This window comes from Eurytemora carolleeae, unplaced genomic scaffold (genome assembly GCF_000591075.1).
Source record: "Eurytemora carolleeae unplaced genomic scaffold, Eaff_2.0 scaffold103, whole genome shotgun sequence".
Lineage (NCBI taxonomy): Eukaryota > Metazoa > Arthropoda > Copepoda > Calanoida > Temoridae > Eurytemora > Eurytemora carolleeae.
The window spans coordinates 70,454-91,523 of NW_019396276.1; the positions used below are offsets into that span (position 1 = coordinate 70,454).

The window sequence follows — 21,070 nt, forward strand, 5'->3', positions numbered from 1 at the left end:
ATTATGAAAAAAAAGGCTTTTTATATCTATTACCTACTGCATCCTTTGTGGGTAAATCTGTAGAAAAACACTACATCTTCATAATATTGTCATAATTTGTCCCAGCATACCCAGGCAAAGATTTTCAGGGTACTATTATCAACTGGGAAATGATATTGTAAAACAATATGCAGGCGTCGGTGATATTAGACTGTTAGTCTGGTTGATTAATTTGTCAATTGATTAATCTATTGGCGGACTTGTTTATTTGTTGATTAGACTCCTTAACTCTGACACAATAGTCTTCAATAATCAGTAAATAGATGTATTTCAAACCTGTAATAAAATAAAGGTATAATGAAATTAAATGACAATTTTAATAAAATTAAATGACAATGTAATATTGGAGTTTGATATTTAATAGAAAAACTTACGTTTCACTGTTTGGATTTTCCTTTGTCTAAGGTCGTTCCTTCCATAAACTAAGTTGTTCGACAACTTGACGTCTCCTATATTGGTCGTCATATGTAAGGAGAAATATCTATCTATCAGATAAGAATTTAGCATGAGACATCTATCGGCCAACATATCGTCCTCCAAAGTACGTGAACTACACAACCACTTTCTATGGAGAGAACGGGCTCTGGGTAGAGAGATAGCGTCGGAGAAATTGTTTGGTTTGGATTTGGACTGATAAAGACGACATGACGTGAGAGTGTGGTTAGGAGGTTTATGGTCAACAGATATGTTACTATTTAAATGAAGGGTCACTTGATATAACGTCATGAGTCCCTTTAAATTCCATATTTGTATCCCCGTTTTTTCATTTTGAACAAGAAACAGAGATTCACCAGGTAAATGTACTAATTTAGCAGGAGAAATAATTGACATTTGTAAAAAAAAACCACTGAAAGCAATTAAATGTTTTTTCAAATTTCGCACTTGAGATAAAATAATTTTTAGTGATGCATGTTTTTCATTTACCTTGCATCTAATGTACTATAAATCTTGTATGTGATTAAATAATCAAGCAATAAATGTAATCATTAAACTCATTGATCTCCATATTATGCAGGTCTAAGTACAGCTGAAAACTTCTGTGTTGGATATTTTTAATCCATATCGCTTGTGTCCGATTTATGCAGTGGGCAAGTTTAATCTGAGGATCAATGCTTAATCTTTTCTTTTCCTTCATCCCTTTAGGTTAAAATTGCACTGCGGAAATCGAAAAAATATTACATTAATCCACAAGTTAAAAAAGTTCGAGATCAAGCATTGATCTCGATATCCACAATTATACAAGTGTTCGCTGCTCAAATTAGTTTAATTCCAATTCGATATCCCATGGTGGTCATCACCTGAGAGGATAAATTCAATTAAGGAGTCAAGCATTTCTCCTCAACTTAAAAGTGCCCACATTGTATATCGAGATCAAGTATTCAAAATTAACCATACTACATCCAAAAGTTTCGATCTCGGAGAGTTTTTTTAACAGATTAAAATGAGTCAAATTTTCATCAACAGTGCTTAGGATCTGGAGGACTTATTAACAATCTGAATCCAGATCAAGGGAAAAATAAACAAACATATTTTTTCTTCTTCATAATACAATTAGAAAAAGTATTGCAGAAAAATTAAGTTGAAGTGTCTAAATTTGCAAAACTTGTATTTGTATAGGATAAAGAAAAAAGATAATAATTCATGTAGTCAACCTCGACTTACCAGGGCAAGATGAGCTTGGTTTCATCGATTTGAATTTTATCACGGTTTGGTCTATAACTCGACAATCTATAAACTTACGAGGTTTTCTTTTCCGCTTCTTGATTTAAAACGCATCCGCTGGCAAAAGTATATAAAAAGAAAAAATGAAAAAATTATGTTTAATTGGTCAACAGTTCGCATGGAACAGGTACCGAAATGTTAAATCTGCGCGCAGTAAATAGCACTGAATCTATTTCATTTTCAAAAATACAGGAAGAAGCAGATAACTATGGAATAGGAAGACGACTTTTAGACCCAAGGTATAACTTTAAACATGAGAGAAAGCAAATCTGCAGTGTAAGCAGATCCATAAGGGATAATAAGTGATTAAGTTCCTAGTAAAACAGTTTGCTTTGTAACAGCCTTTAGTGTTGCTTTAATGTCGTCTTCCTATTCCACAGTTTTCTGGTTCCCCATGTAGCAGCAGCAAACAGAGCATGATGTCAGAGCAAGGATTTGGAGAAAGAAATGTTTCAAAAGAAAACTGCTTTTCCCAAAAAATTTTAGGACCCAAGAGAGGTTATAAGCTTGTAATATGGGAACAGAACAAGAAAATGACAGATTTACATTTTATTGGAAATAAATATTTGAAAATAAATAAATATATGTAAATGCGCATATACTCATTTTTTCATAATATTTCTTTATACAAAAAAATCGTAGCAAAATAATCATATAACGTTGGAATTGAAATAGAAAATTTTTTTAACAGTATTTGCTGATTAGGAACTCAATTTTTTCGGATTGAATTTATTTCTAAAATTAATTTGTTCGTAAGTATAATTCTCGTGATTGTCTAAATATTCAAATTACAATTTAGAATAAACAAAATTTCATTTAAATCATAAGTTATAAATAGAATATATGCAAAACTGTTCCAGTTATAAATAGAATATATGCAAAACTATTCCTGTTATAAATAGAGTATAGGCAAAAACTGTTCCAGTTATAAATAGAAAATATGCAAAACTGTTCCTGTTATAAATAGAGTATATGCTTAACTGTTCCAGTTATAAATAGAATATATGCAAAACTGTTCCTGTAATAAAAAGAATATATGCAAAACTGTTCCAGGTATAAATAGAATATATGCAAAACTGTTACAGTTATAAATAGAATATTTGCAAAAACTGTTCCAGTTATAAATAGAATATATGCAAAACTGTTTTAGTTATAAACAGGATATATGCAGAACTGTTTCAGTTGTAAACAGGATATATGCAAAACTGTTTCAGTTGTAAACAGGATATATGCAAAACTGTTTCAGCTGTAAACAGGATATATGCAAAACTGTTCCAGTTATAAACAGGATATATGCAAAACTGTTCCAGTTATAAATAGAATATATGCAAAAACTGTTCCAGTTATAAACAGGATATATGCAAAACTGTTCCAGTTATAAATGGAATATATGAAAAACTGTTCCAGTTATAAATAGAATATATGCAAAACTGTTCCAGTTATGAATAGAATATAGGCAAAACTGTTCCTGTTATAAATAGAATATATGCAAAACTGTTCCAATTTCATGTGCGAATAATCTAACATAATTTGCAGTAAAATGTTATACAGATAAAAGTCTTGCAAGTAAAAGTCATGGAATCATAATTACTGTACATAATCAACCAGAATCTTGTTCCTTCCTGTACATGATCAACCAGAATCTTGTTCCATCCTGTACATAATCAACTTTTACTTTTTTACTTCCTGTGTACAAAATCAACTAGAAACTTGTTCCTTCCTGTACATAATCAACAAGAATCTAACTTCCTGTACATAATCAACCAGAATCTTCTTTTTCTTCTACATAATTAACCAAAATCTTTTTTACTTCCTGAACATAATTAACAAGAATTTTTTTACTTCCTGTACATAATCAACCAGAACCTTGTTACTTCCTGTATATAACTAACTAGAATCTTGTTTACTTCGTGTACATAATCAACCAGAATCATGCTGCTTCCTGTACATAAACAACCAGAATCTTGTTACTTCCTGTACATAATAAACCATGATCTTGTCCCTTCCTGTACATAATCAGCCAGAATCGTGTTTACATCCTGTACATAATAAACCATGATCTTGTTCCTTCCTGTACATAATCAACCAGAATCTTGTTTACTTCCTGTACATAATCAACCAGAATCGTGTTACTTCCTGTACATAATCAACAAGAATCTTGCTGTTTCCTGTACATTAACAACCAGAATCTTGTTACTTCCTGTACATAATCAACCAGAATCGTGTTAATTCCTGTGCATAATAAACCAGAATCGTGTTAATTCCTGTACATAATCAACCAGAATCGTGTTACATCCGGTATATAATTTAACAGAGTCTTACTTCATGTACATTAATTAACAGAATCTTGTTACTTCCTGTACATGATTAACCAAAATCTTGTCTACTTCTTGTACATAATCAACCAGAATCTAGTTCTAAGATCCAGAGATATATCTGCAGGATTTTGATTCTCTTTTCCTACAAAAACAGTTTTATTAAAAAACTTTTCAATTTTATTTTTAATATTAATTTTTTTCTTCGAAATGCTTGAACTAAGTGTTATTCCAATAAAGACAAATAAAACAAAGAATAAAATAAAAATAACTAATAAGGGTTTCCTATAACTTCAGCTGAAACAAAAAACAAAACCATTCAAAAAAGAGTTTTTCTTTGCAAGTAATCGAGAGCCGAGGTCCATGGATTTTTACCTAAGATATTAAGGCAGTCCTGCTTAAATCTGTTTAGGACTTGGCCAGCGACCTCGTCTCCTTCTTTCTTCCTTTATACATTGTTTATTTACACAGTAAAGAAACTGATTCCCTCCTAATTTTCTAATTATATGAAAGCAAAGATAGGGGATGAAAATGACACAGCTTTATCCACGAGTTTGCTAGAAGTATTACAGATAATTGAGTAATGTTATTAAACTTAAATCACAGCTAAATAGACAAAAGAAGAGAAGGTTAAATTTATGACATTAATGGTAAGACTTTGTGACCCCGTAGCTCCTCTAGTTTTGATCAACAAACTTATCCGGCTGCATATTAGAAATTCAAAAGATGAGTTATCATTGAAAACATGTCAGATTTCAATCGTACGTGCAATTTATTTTAGTTTATGTTTCTATGAGTTGTTAATTAAAAACATACATTTTTTATTCAATTTTGATGGAATTTATCACACCTATAATATTTCCCTTTGCAGGGTGATTAAGTGACTTTATCGCCCAACAACATGGCAAAAAAGGAACTTTTTCACCCTGCTATTCAAATTTCAAATTTCATACCTAATTTGTCTCATTGTAGGGTGATAAAGTTACTTAATTACCCAACAACAGGCTGATTAAGTAACTTTATCGACCTGCTTTTAAATAATTTAAGTAAAACTGAATATAACTATATACGTTATAGAATTGGATATCATGCATGTGAAAAAATTTTTGCTATGATTTTAAATTTTTCTAGTTTTTTCGACCAAAATTTTGATTTTGTAATAATACCCATTACAATGACATAAATAGATATTTCTTTATTAATTTTGACTCTTTACCTTAAACTTTGATATCCGGACCATGTAGAAATATAACCAATCCAATCTGCTAAACTAGAATAAGAATCAAACATATTGGATTTATTTTCATTCAATATGTGTATATGTATTCATAGTGCATACCTTCCGTTCATTGAAGTAAAATGTTCGTTTTTTCTGGTATAATCTTTCAGATCAGCTTGTGGGATATCATGGTATTCGTTGTCTACAAGCCTTCTAAACAGATGTATAGTTAAAGATACAATTTATTAATCCCAACATTCTTTAAAAAATCTTTAAAATCGGCTTGTGGGATATCATGGTATTAGTTGTCTACAAGCCTTCTAAACAGATATATGGTTAAAGATACAATTTTTTAATCCCAACATTCTTTAAAAAATCTTTCAGATCGGCTTGTAGGATATCATGGTATTCGTTGTCTACAAGCCTTCTAAACATATGTATAGAGATACAATTTATTAATCCCAACATTCTTTAAAAAATCTTTAAGATCAGCTTGTATGGATATCATGGTATTCGTTGTCTACAAGCCTTCTAAACATATGTATGGTTAAAGATACAATTTATTAATCCCAACATTCTTTAAAAAATCTTTAAGATCAGCTTGTAGGATATCATGGTATTCGTTGTCTACAAGCCTTCTAAAAAGTTGCATAGTGAAAGATACAATCTATATTAATCCCAACATTTTATAAAAAAATCTTTAAGATCGGCTTGTGGGATATATGGTATTCGTTGTCTACAAGCCTTCTAAACAGATGTGTAGTTAAAGATACAATTTATTAATTCCAACATTCCTTAAAAAATCTTTAAGATCGGCTTGTGGGATATCATGGTATTCGTTGTCTACAAGCCTTCTAAATAGATATATGGTTAAAGATACAATTTATCAATCCCAACATTCCTTCAAAAATCTTTAAGATCGGCTTGTGGGATATCATGGTATTCGTTGTCTACAAGCCTTCTAAACAGATATATGGTTAAAGATACAATTTATTAATTCCAACATTCAAATTCATTAACAAATCTTTAAGATCGGCTTGTGGGATATCATGGTATTCGTTGTCTACAAGTCTTCTAAACAGATGTATAGTTAAAGATACAATTTATTAATCCCAACATTCAAATTCATTAACAAATCTTTAAGATCGGCTTGTGGGATATCATGGTATTCGTTGTCTACAAGTCTTCTAAACAGATGTATAGTTAAAGATACAATTTATTAATCCCAACATTCTTTAAAAAATCTTTAGGATCGGCTTGTGGGATATCATGGTATTCATTGTCTACAATTCTTCTAAAAAGTTGCAAAGTCAAGATACAATTTATAAATCCCTACCCCCAAGAAAAAATCTGTGTACTGCAGTGAAAACCAGAAAACTATGGAATAAGAAGACGACTTTTAGACTCAAGTCATGAGTCTAAATATTCCAATAAATATGAAACACAGCAATTGTGTCGTTTAAACAGACCCATTTAACTTTATAAAGGATTTAAATATTCACAAAAAATTAATTTGCTTTCTAACAATGTCAACTAAACTTAAGCATTGCTTTAATGTTGTCTAACTATTTCACAGTTTTCTTTTCTGGTTCTCACTGTAAATCTGCAGTCTTAAACGCTTAGACGGTTTTTTCTACTTCGACGGTAATCCCGGTTATGGCTTAATACTCTAATTCTAAAGTTTATACTTAAACTATCGTGTTAAGTTTGCCGAAGCTATCTGAGCTATCAAACCAAAAGTTAAACCTTTTAGATCAAATAAAGAAACTGTATGCGTAATTGCATGTGACCCTTAATATATGTAAAGATGCCACTGTCTGATTTACAATGGTACCCTTAAAAGCTTTTTAGATTTCCATTTTTTATTTGATTCATTTTCATAAATGGTTTCTCTGGAAAAGTAACTTACGCATATTTCTTGCTGATAAGAAACAATGTAGAAATTATGAGAAAAAACACTTGTAAGACAAACCTTTTACATTTTTTTATCCGAATTAGGTTTCAAGGGTACCAAGGCTTAACAATGTAAATACCTTTCAGAGCTCCAATAATCTTTAGTTTCTGAATAAACCGTGTGAAGGGCGTCCTTCAAGGTTCTATTGTTGGTCCAAGTCTGATGGGGGCAGGTAAACTGGTATCCTACCACAGCTAGAGTTCCTCCTATCACCAATATATCAACTTAGATTTAAAAACTGATTTTGGGTTTAAAGAAAAAGAAATTTTCTTATTTAATATATTCATATTCATAAACTTGGTAAAATGTCTATAATTTCTCTCTATATTTTACATCTATATGCATACTTTGCCTGTCTGTTTGTTTGTGTCCCATAAACGTCAAAACGGCTGAACCGATCGAGCCCAAATTTAGTTTCGGACAGGAAAGGTTATAGATGATCATTTTTCTAAAATTTGCCTTCAACAAAATTCGATTTTCATTAAATTTTGAAAATCCACGACATTTTCTCCAAAAATCCGCAAACTTTTTATGTTTTTGTTTTACAATGTATTAAAAGAGAAAATGTTCACAATTGAAAGAGAAGATGGGAGCGAAGTGTCCTAAACGCCTAGTCTATATATATACTTCTAGCCTTAGAGGGCGCTTCGCGCCCATCTTATAAATTAATTGTGAACATATTCTCTTTCTGTACATCGTATATCAAAACAAAAATAATTCGCAGATTTTCACAAAAAAATTCGCGGGTTTTCAAAATTAAAAAAAATTTATTGACGATCGAATTTTGATGGAGACAAATATTTGAAATTTTAATCATTCATAAACCTTCCCTGGGGTCCCTAGATGTCCCACAAAAATTCCTGTATGTATAAAATGCCTTATTTTTCACATTAGCTTCATGTCAGGTAAAAAGAAGGTAGTTAAAGTAGTAATAATTTAAATTTTAAAAATAAAGATGTGTATTGATTTGTATATAAATGGTAGAACTCAGGGTAGTGGGGAATTGAAAAAAAATTCTTGAATAAATGTTGAAAAAAAAGTTTCAACTTGTCGGTGGTAGTGAGGGTAGTGGGGAATTGAAAAAAAATTATTGAATAAATGTTGATAAAAAAGTTTCAACTTGTCGGTGGTAGTGAGGGCAGTTTAAAATAAAAAAAAATTTTGAAAAAATGTTGATATATAGATTTTAAAAAGTCGGAGGTAGTGAGGGTAGTGGGGAATTGAAAAATAAATTATTGAATAATATTGATAAAAAGGTTTCAACTTGTCGGTGGTAGTGAGGGCAGTTTAAAATAAAAAAAAATATTTCAATTCCCCACTAAAATCTTTTTAAAATCTATATATCAACATTTTTTTCAAAATTTTATTTTTATTTTTAACTGCCCTCACTACCACCGACAAGTTGAAACTTTTTATCAACATTTATTCAAGAATTTTATTTAAATCAAAAACTACCCTCACTACCACTGACTTTTCAAAATCTTAATTTCAACAGTTATTATTTTTTTTTATTTTCTAACTACCGTCACTTCCAAGACAAAAAACTTAAGCAAGTCTTAAAGAAAAAAAAGAGGCAATTTAAAGATTTTTAAAGTTGAATTTCTTGCTAAATATATTTTTTTTTATCATGATTTTACAAAAAGTATAAGATTTTACAAAAAAAATCTTATACTTTTATAAGAAAAGTATCTGCTAACTACCATACATACCTATGTTAATAAAAAATTCACCTATTTTTTAGTAAAAAAAGGCATTTTATACGTTCACCAAAAAATTTGGGCCCGATCGGTTCAGCCGTTTTGACGTTTATTGGATACAAACAAACAGACAGACAAACAAACAAACAGGCAGACAAGCCAAATTTATATATAGATGCTGGTCTGTTTGTTTGTTTGTATCAAACGTCAAAACGGCTGAACCGATCCAGCCAAATTTTTTTGTGGGACCTCACTCACATGAACCCTGCAGGGAAGGTTCATAGAATGGTAGAATTTAAAAATTAGAATTAAAAAATTTAAAAATTTGCCTTAACAAAATTTCAATATTTCAAAGTCCACAAAAAATAGTAAATCCTCGAAATTTGTCGAATAAATCGAAGATGGCGCTTGAATCTTATTTTTACAAAAAATCTAAATTGATAAATAAGAAAAAAGGAAACAATGAGGTTAATATATCTGGTTCCTGGGACTAAAATACGGTCAACTTCTTTGTAAAATTCTTCAACCTAAACAAACAAATCATGGCTTCAAATATTCTTTGTTGCTTGTCGTCAAATCATTTTTATCAGGAAGGTGTTGCGATGCCAAACAAAATGGTTGGATACTTCAAACTCCTATTATTTATGATCGAGAATGAAATTAAATTCAGATAAAACAACTAGAAAAATAAAAGTGATGACAATTTTTTGAGAGGGGGCATTATTTTTTTGAGAATATATACCCCTGACCTGAACCCAATGAAGAGCTTGAGAAATGGTGACTAGGTCAACACTAGAATCAGGAATATCAATGCTTTCTGCAGATCCAACTCTTAGGATTGAAAATTCATTGTTTAAAAAATTAGAAATTTCATGGTTTCAGAGGCGGCTTAAGGGGGGGAGGGACGCCCCACTGGAAAATTTAGGGGACACCCCCTCTATGGAAAACTGAAGGGAAATTAGGAGTGAAAGAAAAGAGAGCAGGCACCTTCTTCTCATTTTAATTGTTAAGAATAGATAATTTTTCCCCCTTTAACACCTCAGCTGGTCATGGTTTTGGCATAAAAATGACGAAGTTCCATGTAAAAATTTTAATTGCAAGGGGGGGGGGATAAAAAATGTCGGCATGCATATTTAAATCTTTTTTTTTACTGTCGGAAAATATGAACTATGACTTAAAAATTGGTTACAAAATGAAAATGAAAATGATATGAATTGTGCTTGACCTAAACTCTATGTTGGAATCACAGAAAATCTCTTTAGCCTGAAATGTAAAAATAAGCATTTAAATACACTTTTTATTTATTGATTTGATTTATAATGATTTAAAAAAATGACCTCTTTTATTTGAGTTGGGCTGATATCCTGTCCTGAAATATCCGATAAAATGTTTTTAGAGATTTCTCTCTGATTTTTTGCATGCAGACCTGAATTGTGATTTAGTTTTTGAATCAAAAATCAAACTTGGGGAAAAATAAGTTTTCCCCTGATTTTTCCCGCATTTTTCAGACATTTTTTCAAAAACTTCGTGTTAGGTCCATGTGGGGTGTCTAAAGTCATCAAAATTGGGTCGGGAAACTCAATTCTGGAATCGCATTTCCCCCTCTCCTTATACGATTTCCCACCCCTTTCCCGCATTTCCCCCCTCCTAAAGGTCAAAGCAGCCTTCCGACTTTTTTACTAGAGATTTCTCTCTGATTTTTTGCATGCAGGCCTGAATTGTGATTTAGTTTTTGAATCAAAAATCAAAGTGGGGGAAAAATAATTTTCCCCTGATTTTCCCCGCATTTTTCAGACATTTTTTCAAAAACTTCGTGTTAGGCCTAAAGCAATTATATTTATGTTATATTGGCCTATAGCATTTATCTAAATTTTAAGTGACTACATATAACCTATAAATTTAATGCTGACATATGATATGCAGATAGATTTATCAATGGCTTATGAATCAATTGTTATTTTCTGACCAATGATTTATTTTAAAAAATATGAAAATAATTCTAAAAATTATATATACAGTGAGCATAAAATAGAGCAATTGTGCAGTGAAAACAGACCCATTTCACTTCATTAAAGATTTAATAAGTGTCTAGTAAAACTATTTGCTTCGTAACAACCTCAATAACTCTGCTGTAAAGTCGTCTTCATATTTTAGAGTTTTTTGTTTATTACTGTATTATATAAATTATCTATAAATCAGTGATCTACTATTATCTATAATTTATATAATTTATTTATGGTGACCTTGATGAATTCAGTATTTTCCTATCATTAAATTGAAATTGATTCGTGGAATAATTTATCTACATATTTGTGTATGCCCTATAATTTTAACTTAAAATATATCTAGCTAAAGGGCCCGACGATGCCCGTGAAAAAATTGTCAAATTTTCTTTTTAATTGTGAGAAATTTTTTTTAGCTTTTAAACACCCCCGGCCAGCCATGAGTGTCCAAAAAAATTTCAGCCCAATCGGTCAAGCTGTTTGGCCAGCTATTAGCAACATATATATATGAATTCTTGTTTTATTATATCGACTAGCTGAAGTGCCCTTGGAATAAAAAAAAATTTAATAAATTTTTAAAAAATCTTTTTTTTATCCTTTGTTACCCCCGGGATACTCCTGGGTTCCCTCAAAAAATGTCAGCCCATTCTGTCCATCCGTTTGGCCGGCTGTAGGGAACATATACACGAATGTTTTGTTTTATTATATAGATAGATATTAATATTTGTACTAACCTATAATATGATGAGAAAATGGTATAAGAAGCTGAGTAAACTGTCCTGATCCACATCCAACATCAACACATGTTTGCAGTTTATTCTCTAAACAATTCATTTATCTAGAAAATGGTATAAGAAGCTGAGTAAACTGTCCTGATCCACACCCAACATCAACACATGTTTGCAGTTTATTCTCTAAACAATTCATTTATCTAGAAAATGGTATGAGAAGCTGAGTAAACTGTCCTGATCCACACCCAACATCAACACATGTTTGCAGTTTATTCTCTAAACAATTCATATATCTAGAAAATGGTATAAGAAGCTGAGTAAACTGTCCTGATCCACATCCAACATCAACACATGTTTGCAGTTTATTCTTTAAACAATTCATATATCTAGAAATAATAATTTTTCTTCCTCAAAACTATAATAAAAATCATTTAACGTAAATCAACGGTTTTTCAAAACTTTATCATAAGTAACGTTTTTATGTAAAAAAGAATTCATAATGCTTTTTTAAAACTTTCTTAATAAAAACATTTTATGTAATGTATTACTTCTTTAAAACTTTATTAAAATTATAATTTTTATGTAAATTTTTCGTTTTAAAAAGCATTTTAATAAATTGTCGAAATCTGAACGAAATTCTTCATATCTCGGGTAATATCGAGAGCACAAAAAAGGCAGACCACATTTTAGAAATTTCAGGACTAGAGGTATTTGTGATTACTATCTCTAAAATTTTACTTCTAGAATTAGGTTGACAAATAAATGCAGCAAATTATATAAAAATCAAAGACGACATTCAAGTTGTCTTGCCGCTGCCATTTTTCGTGGGACAATCTGTTTATTATTCTTTTCAGCAACGTTTTCTGAATGTCGTCTTCTAAATTTACAAATTTGTCTGTCATATTTTGAATCTATTTAATTCCAACTAATATTCAAGCATCAAAAAAGCTAAAAAAAAATTGTAAATAAAAAAGAAGAAAAACTAAAAATATCAAGTATTCATGATTTAGCTGATAATTTTGAGAGTTAGTAAAAATATCATCATTATGTAGTAGATTATTAGAGACGCTATCAATAAACAGCTAGAAATGAAAATTTAACTAGAATTTTCATCTTCATTGTATTGATATAAACGCCGACCACTGCACTAAACCTATTTTTTCAGGAATTAATTTTACCTGCAGTTCCATGATACTTTATTATATCTTGAACTAAAGAGATTGGTGCAACAGGACGGAATTTAGCGTACAGGGCACTGTGCTCAGATCCCTTCAAAAATAAATTTGTTTTACTCATTTAAGGTTGAAATAAGTTTTAAATCACCAGGTTGCAAAGATAACTGAATTGGAAAACTAGAATTTGTGGCAAAGAATCAATTCCTTAACTTGAGTATTTCTCGTTACAGAAACAATGGATGAAATTCTGAGAATTAGACACTTTTCAAGAAAGAAAAACGACAATATCTTCCACATTAATAATAAGATAAGGATGAAGGAGTACTGTTGTGAATCTGGTCTGGTTCTGGTCCTCTTTAAATGGAGGGCCACATGAATTAACAATGCTAGAATTTGAACAAAGGATTGTTTCCCTCGGATGATAGGTTTTGTTTGTTCCTTTAATGATAGGTGTGTACTACCTAACAGGGGGTGTCTTCCTTTAATGATTGGGTTTTCCTATCTAACAGGAGATGTCTCCATTTAATGATATGGTTTTACTACAGTGAAACCCTTAATAACGAATACATCGAAAGAATTCATCAAATGTCGTATTCTTCACTTTCTAGATAATGAAATGTTGCAGATATTTAGTTTTTTAACTAAATGATCATATTGAACTCTTTAAAACTGTTCCCGCATATTCATGGCTATTTATTTATTATCGCAAATACTGAAATTTACGAAATATAGTATAAAACTCATTGAAAAATTGTCAAGACGACATTTGATAAATTCTTCCGATGTATTCGTTATTAAGGGTTTCACTGTACCTAACAGGGGGTGTCTTCCTTTCATGATTGGTTTTCACTAGCTAACAGGAGATGTCTCCATTTAATGATAGGTTTTTACTAGCTAACAGGAGATGTCTCCATTAAATGATAGGTTTTTACTAGCTAACAGGGGGTGTCTCCATTTAATGATAGGTTTTTACTATAGCTAACAGGGGGTGTCTCCATTTAATAATAGGTTTTTACTAGCTAATAGTAGATCTCTCCATTTAATGTTGGGTTTTTACTAGCTAACCAGGGGGTGTCTCTCTTTAATGTTGGGTTTTTACTAGCTTACAGGGGGTGCCTCCAACTAAAAAAACCTGTTTCTTATATTCTTTTGATATACAGGGATTGTGAGTGTGACCTAATAAATAATTTTCTTTACAAGGACAAAGTTTTTTTGGTACCACTTGATTGTTTCTTTAAAATTATCAGTTTATTTGGTAAAAAGGGATCTAACCCACTATTGGTTTGAAAGAAATTGCCCCATTTAAGTTTTATTTGTTTAAACCGAGGAACTCCATGTATCATTACGTTGTTTTGCATAAAGGGATTGTCTCCCTTTGGAAATCTAGTTTTTAAGGGATTATCACTTAGTTAGTGATAATTTATCTCAATCAGATTGTCCCACAGGGGGATATATCTTTAGAAAAATATCCCCCCCCCCTCAGAAAACTATTCTCCCCCCAGATGTTATGTTAGGTTTATTTTTCGCAGAACTCATGGGAAATGAATGATTTTAAGAGAAAACAGATGATTTTTGGGGTAAAATGTCAAACAGAATGAAAAATAGTTGCCTTCTGAAGTCTCAATTTTTATTCCCCCCCCCCTCCCCTACCCCCAAAATCATCTCCCCCAAATTCATGCATGTTTTTTTTAAATTAACTTTTCTGTAATGCCGGATAATTATTATTAAACCTGAAACAGTGAAGCTGCAGTTGAAGTCATGTCTAAAAAGCAACGGAACTGTTTTATAAAACTGATTCCTCCCCTAGGCTTCATTCTTACTAAAATAAAACTGAATGAATTAAAACACTGTTTATCAGACAGAGTTTATAGTGTACACAGACACACTACAGTGTGCACTGTTCACAATAACCTTAATTTCTGGCATTTCTGTTTTAGTGGCTTTCTCAAACTTTAATTTAAAATATTAAGACATTAGAGTTTATCTATAACAAAATACACTACTACAGTGAGAACCATAACACTGGGGAAAAGAAAGACGACGTTGAAATATTCATAAGTGTATTTGATGCAGTTCCAAAGCCAATAGTTTTACTAGTAACTTTTATGACATGTGTCTGTTTCTGCAGCTTAATTACTGAATCTCATGTTATTGACTATTCTGGTTCTTACTGTTGGATTTATGGTTTGATGGAAAAAATCTTGCAATCAATTTGACATCCTTTTTGTTTTGATAAATCTTGAATGTCAAAGGTACACAAATTATTGGTTCAGTCCAATATACTTTTGGACCACTTTACATAATTTTTTGAACGAAAAAAGTGTGTTTTTCTGTACAGTTATATAACAATATTTTGTATTAATTTGGGATTTACTGGTTTTGAAGAAATAAAAAAATATGAAAAGATTTTAATACGAGATTGAAATCGATGATTTACTCCTTTTGGAAAATTTAAATCTAGAACATTAATTTTTTGTAGTTTTGAAATTAAAATAACTATATTTTATATTCCTTATAGTAATGTTTAACTAAAAAATAAAAATAAACCTTCCCTATGAATGAGCTTTTGTGCTTCATGTGTTTAATATAAATTTAAAGTATTTTTTTTTTTGGGGGGGGGGTTGTAAATAAACATTTAAAATAATATACAGTGAAACCCTTAATAAAGAATACATCGAAAGAATTAATCAAATGTCGTATTCTTCACTTTCTGATAATGGAATGTTGCAGATATTTACTTTTTTTTATTAAATGATTATATGGAACTCTTTAAAACTGTTCCCGCATATTCATGGCTATTTATTTATTTTCACAAATACTGAAATTTACGTAATATAATATAACTCATTAAAAAATTGTCAAGACGACATTTGATAAATTCTTCCGATGTATTCGTTATTAAGGGTTTCACTGTATATATTACAATAAAATTAATAAGTTGTAAATTATTAACAATTGTTTATTTAGCTTCATAACAGTGTACAGTGTACATTACAACCCTTTATCAATGATAACAAACAAGTTTTTATTATTAACAGGATCTTAGTGAACTAAACAGTGTTGAAAACTCATAACAAGATAAAACTGGTTTAGACTGAAACTCAACAAAATAATAAACAGCAGATTTCCCACATTTTCTCCGTGTCAGAAACGGGAATAGTTTTATGGATAATATTTTGAAAACAAGAAAGGGAAGCAATTCTTAGTTTTGAGGAAATGAGGTTGACATGAACACTCGCCCAACCCTGAGTTTTCAAGGGATCATGGCTGAGACTTTCAGGGTTCCCTCCCCATTCCCCAGGCTAACTTGTATTAAGTTTGGGTGCAGTGTGTAAAACATATGCAATTCTTAGATAAAACAATATTATGATCAACAACTAGTTTACATTCAAATAAAAGAGGGTGAACATAAACACAACATTAAAAGATTTGAGATGAAAACTTTAGATTAATGCTTGATCCTCTCTTTTTCTTAATATCGAGACTAACCTAATCTTGTTAGCTTGTATCCGAAAAAGTGTATAAAATTCAACCAATCAGAGCCGTATATATGAAGCCGATAAATTTGGAATTTTGCGTACCATTTAAGATTAACAGACAGAAACGGGAGGGACTCTCTAAATCAAAAAAAAAACCCCGGTTTTTGATTTTTCTCTACTTCATGTCATCCAAAAAAAGAACGGTTTCAGAAGAAAATCATAAGAGTTTCCATTGGATACTCAGATTAAGTGATTGGGATTAAGGATATCTCATTCTAAAGTTTTCAGCTGAAGTAAACCAACTGCTCCTATTTAACAAGTTGTTTCAAATTAATTTTTTAAGTTTTTCCTGGGGAACTAGGGACAAGATCCCTCTACCCGCATTTAAAAATGTCATAGGAGCAATGCAAGACTGAGACCTGAGAATGATTTTAGAAACACTTCCATTAATTTTGAATTTTACAACACAAAATATTATTACAATGTTATTAAGATTGAATATGAGAAGCCTAATGTTGACAATATCTAATAAATTTTAAGGTTTCAGTTTAGTTGCATAAATTATTTTGAATATTAATTAAAGTATCACGCAATCTTTGCATCTTATAACTTCAAAGTCCTTAGTTATTATCATAAGATAAATATTAAGTAAAATTGCAGCGCAGTCAACAAAATAAGAATAGTTTCCATATTTTAATATTTTGTATTGAAGTAGAAGTATAGAATTTATCATAAGATTAATATGTTTTTATTCTTCCTATTTTAGCTAAGTATGATTTCATTAACATTGTTGGTGGTTAATCTGAATTCTCAATTTTTTGGTGGTACACATTTAATAATTAAAACTATGAATTCTCCTGAAGAAAAAAAAATTGAAATATCAAAGGTTTGAACAAAGGTATAAGGATTATTCGAGTTTAAGCCAAAGAATCGGAGGTTTGATACCATTTCTTAATGATTAACATTAATAATTTACTTGAAAATGAAAGTTATCGCTACTAACCGGCCGAGTTACTTGAAATTAATTTTACAATTCCTTTTTTTTCGTTATAATTTCCATTTTTTTACTGCTCCATCTTAATATTGTTGTGATAAGCTTGATATGTTTAAGAATAATTATGAACGGTTAGTGTTTATGAAGAGTGAAGACTAGACGAATGATTGATTGTTCTACGACAAAATGCAACTAAAATACTACCAACCTGTTTGAATATAGAGTAAATGACGACTACCGCTTACATTGGTCTTTTTTATGATATTTTTTTTTTAAATCCAAGGGTACATATTTTCTTTAAGAGTTTTTAACCGATTTTAGAATAAAATTCGAGGTGGGAGTAATTGATATTTTGGATAAAAAATTGCTATTTGATGCTTTTCATCCTTCAAAAAACTAATTCATTTTCCGTAGTATTTTAAATTTCACAACATTACTATTTTTATTAGAATTCATTATTTTAAGAAAATATACACTTCTACACCTTGCATTTTATTCCGATTCTTAATATTTTCCCAAGATCATCATAAATCTTGATTCTTAAAGTCCCCCTTATTTTGCACAGTTGTCTCTGAATCAAATCTAATTTGACCCGTCATGTGTAGTTAGTGAAATATGTGATTGTGACATTTAATCCTACCAAAACTATAAAAATTCTCGAAGAAGATCAGGAAAAGAATTTTAGACTTCTAAGTATGATTGATGTAAATAATTCTAGATACAATAATAACAATATTTAATCAATTCATAGTATAATTGTCAGTTGGACAGAGATAGCTTCACATTTAGCTAATCATAGATCTTGGGTATTCTTCTTCTTGTCATAGACAACGGACATTAAGATCTTGTCTGATCTTGGGGTTTTAAAAACTCTTTTTGTCCGTGACAGAGGGTTGTCTGGATATTGGCTCCAAGGTGTTCACTAATAAGTACCTGAAATAAAAAAGTAAAAAATATAATATTAAAAGAAGAAATATAATAAGCTGGATCCGGATTCGAACCAATGTATTTTGTTAATGCATTATTCAATCCGTAGTTTTGTTCTAGCATAGAATTTCTTTTGGAGAATTTTTAGGCTTAGGACTATCAACCCTAGTGCATCAAGGACATCATCTCCTTGATCCTTCTGCAGCAGTGCTTAGAATCTATTTAATTTTCATGCAGATCCGGATCCTGGATCTGCACTGGAAAAAAATAGTTCTGGATCATGAACATTTCTTTAAGATTTACTGATTTATAAAATAAATTTTTAAAATAATTTTTTTCTTTTTCTTCCTCGCTATTTTTATGCTAAAACTAGATTAAACATTCCGGAATAAGGAATAATAGTTGAGATTTGGGTTTTGAGAGCAAAAGATTTTTGATTGATATTTTGCCCCTTAGATCCGAATTATTTTTGCGGATCCGGATCCTGGAAGCCAAAATGTTGCGGATCCAGTAGATCCGGATCCTAAGCACTGATTTACATAACAGATCCAACATCCGGGTCTGCATTAAAATCAGAAGGGCTGGATCTTAGCTACATGTCCATGTGTATTAGCCTGAGTGTACACTTTGTATAGATTACTGATAAATGATATTAAGAGATTATGGTCTAATGATACAGTACAAACATCAAATATGCAGTACGCTCTCGGAGTACACGAGTATGGGGAGGTTTTGTATCTTGAATTTTACTCAGTTTTCTCAGAACCGTTTAATAACGATGAAATATTGCTCTGTAAAAGTCTGTAATAGTACGTCTTCCTGTGAAAATGTAATCCTGCATAGGATAAACGAGTAGTGGATTTTAAAAGTTAAATGGAAAATAAATCTCCATTTAAATATTTTCAGAAATCACCCCCGGGTACTGTAATATACAGATTGAACTTTGGAAGTCAAGTACATGGCCTGTACAATTAGTAAAGGATAAGCGTACATCATCACTCTATATACATTTACCTCGTTGATTAAAATGCACTGAAATCGAACCTAAAAATCAAAATTTCAAAACATAGTCCATGAAAAGCAGCCCTCCAGGTAATTTTGAATAAAATTTGAAATTTTCCAAATAAAAAATATTTTCTAACCTGGAGAAAAGTATATATAATCGTCTATACCAAGTTAGCTGACTTTCATGTTTGCTCATCGCTCGTCTTAACTAAACAAATAAATAAATAATAAAACAAATAAGTTATTATTAAACTTGTTAATAAGACTGAAGTCATATAGCATGAATCAGCTTAAAACTGGATCCAAACCGGCTCCAAACCAATACGAAAAAGTCTTTTGCCTGTAACTCAAAAACGTTTAGATTGTTAAAACAATATCTATGCTTGGTTATCAATTTTACACATCATCTGAAGGGTTAGCTGGAATCACTGTAAGTGGCCGGAAAGGTTTACCTGTGAAGGGCTAGGAGGATTTACCTGGAACCACTGTGAAGGGCTGGATTGAAGGTTTATCTGGAACCACTGTGAAGGGCTGGACTAAAGTATTACCTCCGTACCTTGAACCATTGTGAAGGGATAGGATGGTTTACCTGGAACCACTGTGAAGGCTGGATTAAAGGTTTATCTGGAACCACTGTGAAGGGCTGGACTAAAGCATAACCTCACTACCTGGAACCATTGTGAAGGTCTAGGAAAGTTTACCTGGAACCACTGTGAAGGGCTAGGAAGGCTTACTTGGAACCATTGTGAAGGGCTAGGAAGGCTTACCTGGAACCACTGTGAAGGGCTAGGAAGGTTTACCTGGAACCACTGTGAAGGGCTAGGAATGTTTACCTGGAACCACTGTGAAGGGCTAGGAAGGTTTACCTGGAACCACTGTGAAGGGCTAGGAAGGTTTTACCTGGAACTACTGTGAAGGGCTAGGAAGTTTAACCTGGAACCACTGTGAAGGGTTAGGAAGGTTTACCTGGAACCACTATGAAGGGCTAGGAAGGTTTACCTGGAACCATTGTGAAGGGCTGGAAAGATAAACAATATTGCAGAGAAGATAACTCATTGGAACATCAACGAACCAACTGTATTTTCTCATGAGATTAACTGAGGTTAAACAGTATACAGACCTTTCTTGATCCTAAAATTTCAAGTATAAGCCGAATTCTAAAACAAGCAAACTAAAAATAAAAAAAAAATCCTGAGCACTGGTTGAAATAAGGGGGGGGGGGGTGCTGGAATGCAGGCTGTGAGAAATATATCCAATGAAGCAAATTAAACAATATATTATGAGAAGATAAGGACAACAATGCACGAAAAATAAAGCTTATTGTTTAATAAGTGTTATATTCTTATAAACAGAATAATAAAAATCTATCGAAGTTATTAAACAGGGTGTCCCAATAATTAATGAAACTAAGAGACGACTTTAAATCGTCTTTGATTTACAACTTAATAAATGACCTAGACAATACGTAATATTATAAGCTTTGTAATGCTCTTTGTATCTCTACAATTGATTGAGATATTGAATATGTCAATAATTTTGATATTATTTAATAGATTTAAATCTGCCAACTTCTTTATATATCTATCTATTGGAAGAGAACAAGTTAACCCTATTCCCGCTGGGGGGGGGGTCAATTTGACCCCCCCCTGTAGTTTTTTTTACATAACTCAAAAAGTATTGGTCTGAGGCTGTTGAAATTTTCTGACTTTTCTTACATACCCAAAGCCCTCCCTTTAGGCCTAAAACCGGGCTTTAATACTAACTGCCTGAGTCCTCAGGCACACTGCCTGAATGACTGCTTTTGCCTGTA

The 21,070-nt window shown here is 31.3% G+C and overlaps 2 protein-coding genes across 4 annotated transcripts in view; both read right to left on the reverse strand.

Moving 5' to 3' along the window:
* Nucleotides 1-2,374: 2,374 nt before the first annotated feature.
* On the reverse strand, nt 2,375-14,748 carry LOC111699948 (putative methyltransferase DDB_G0268948). 2 transcript variants are annotated; one of them, XM_023470746.1, is made up of 12 exons: nt 14,586-14,748; nt 12,859-12,949; nt 11,684-11,770; nt 10,284-10,315; nt 10,172-10,209; nt 9,696-9,777; nt 9,431-9,473; nt 7,329-7,455; nt 5,416-5,508; nt 5,293-5,346; nt 4,452-4,522; nt 2,375-3,415 (listed from the first exon to the last, which is right to left on the reverse strand). In XM_023470746.1, exons 1-12 carry the CDS (start codon nt 14,667-14,669, stop codon nt 3,282-3,284), a joined length of 936 nt encoding a protein of 311 aa, XP_023326514.1. In that variant the 5' UTR covers nt 14,670-14,748; the 3' UTR covers nt 2,375-3,281. The 2 variants fall into 2 exon arrangements, with proteins under 2 accessions (XP_023326514.1, XP_023326515.1); XM_023470747.1 differs by lacking the exon at nt 2,375-3,415 and adding an exon at nt 4,051-4,221 and having other exon boundaries at nt 14,586-14,741.
* A 3,299-nt stretch (nt 14,749-18,047) lies between these two features.
* LOC111699949 (N-acetylglucosaminyl-phosphatidylinositol de-N-acetylase) overlaps nt 18,048-21,070 on the reverse strand; it is a 6,944-nt gene continuing 3,921 nt past the window's right edge. Inside the window, exons 5-7 of one of the 2 annotated variants that reach the window (XM_023470748.1) lie at nt 20,260-20,391; nt 19,398-19,468; nt 18,048-18,261 (exon numbers count right to left, since the gene is read on the reverse strand). In XM_023470748.1, coding sequence (XP_023326516.1) covers nt 18,192-18,261; nt 19,398-19,468; nt 20,260-20,391 — 273 coding nt within the window. In that variant the 3' untranslated portion in view covers nt 18,048-18,191. Of the gene's footprint in view, nt 18,262-19,262; nt 19,300-19,397; nt 19,469-20,259; nt 20,392-21,070 lie in introns of those variants that run through there. The other variant, XM_023470749.1, reaches the window with a different exon arrangement.

What these genes read in the sequence shown, in the direction of transcription:
- LOC111699948 (XM_023470746.1), bottom strand. Translation starts at nt 14,669, where the DNA reads ATGAAGCCTAGGGGAGGAATCAGTTTTATAAAACAGTTCCGTTGCTTT. An exon ending in GATTCCAACATAGAGTTTAG is followed by an intron (nt 9,778 to 10,171) that starts GTCAAGCACAAT and finishes TTCAATCCTAAG; the next exon opens with AGTTGGATCTGCAGAAAGCA. An exon ending in TGACCGTATTTTAGTCCCAG is followed by an intron (nt 7,456 to 9,430) that starts GAACCAGATATA and finishes TATTGGTGATAG; the next exon opens with GAGGAACTCTAGCTGTGGTA.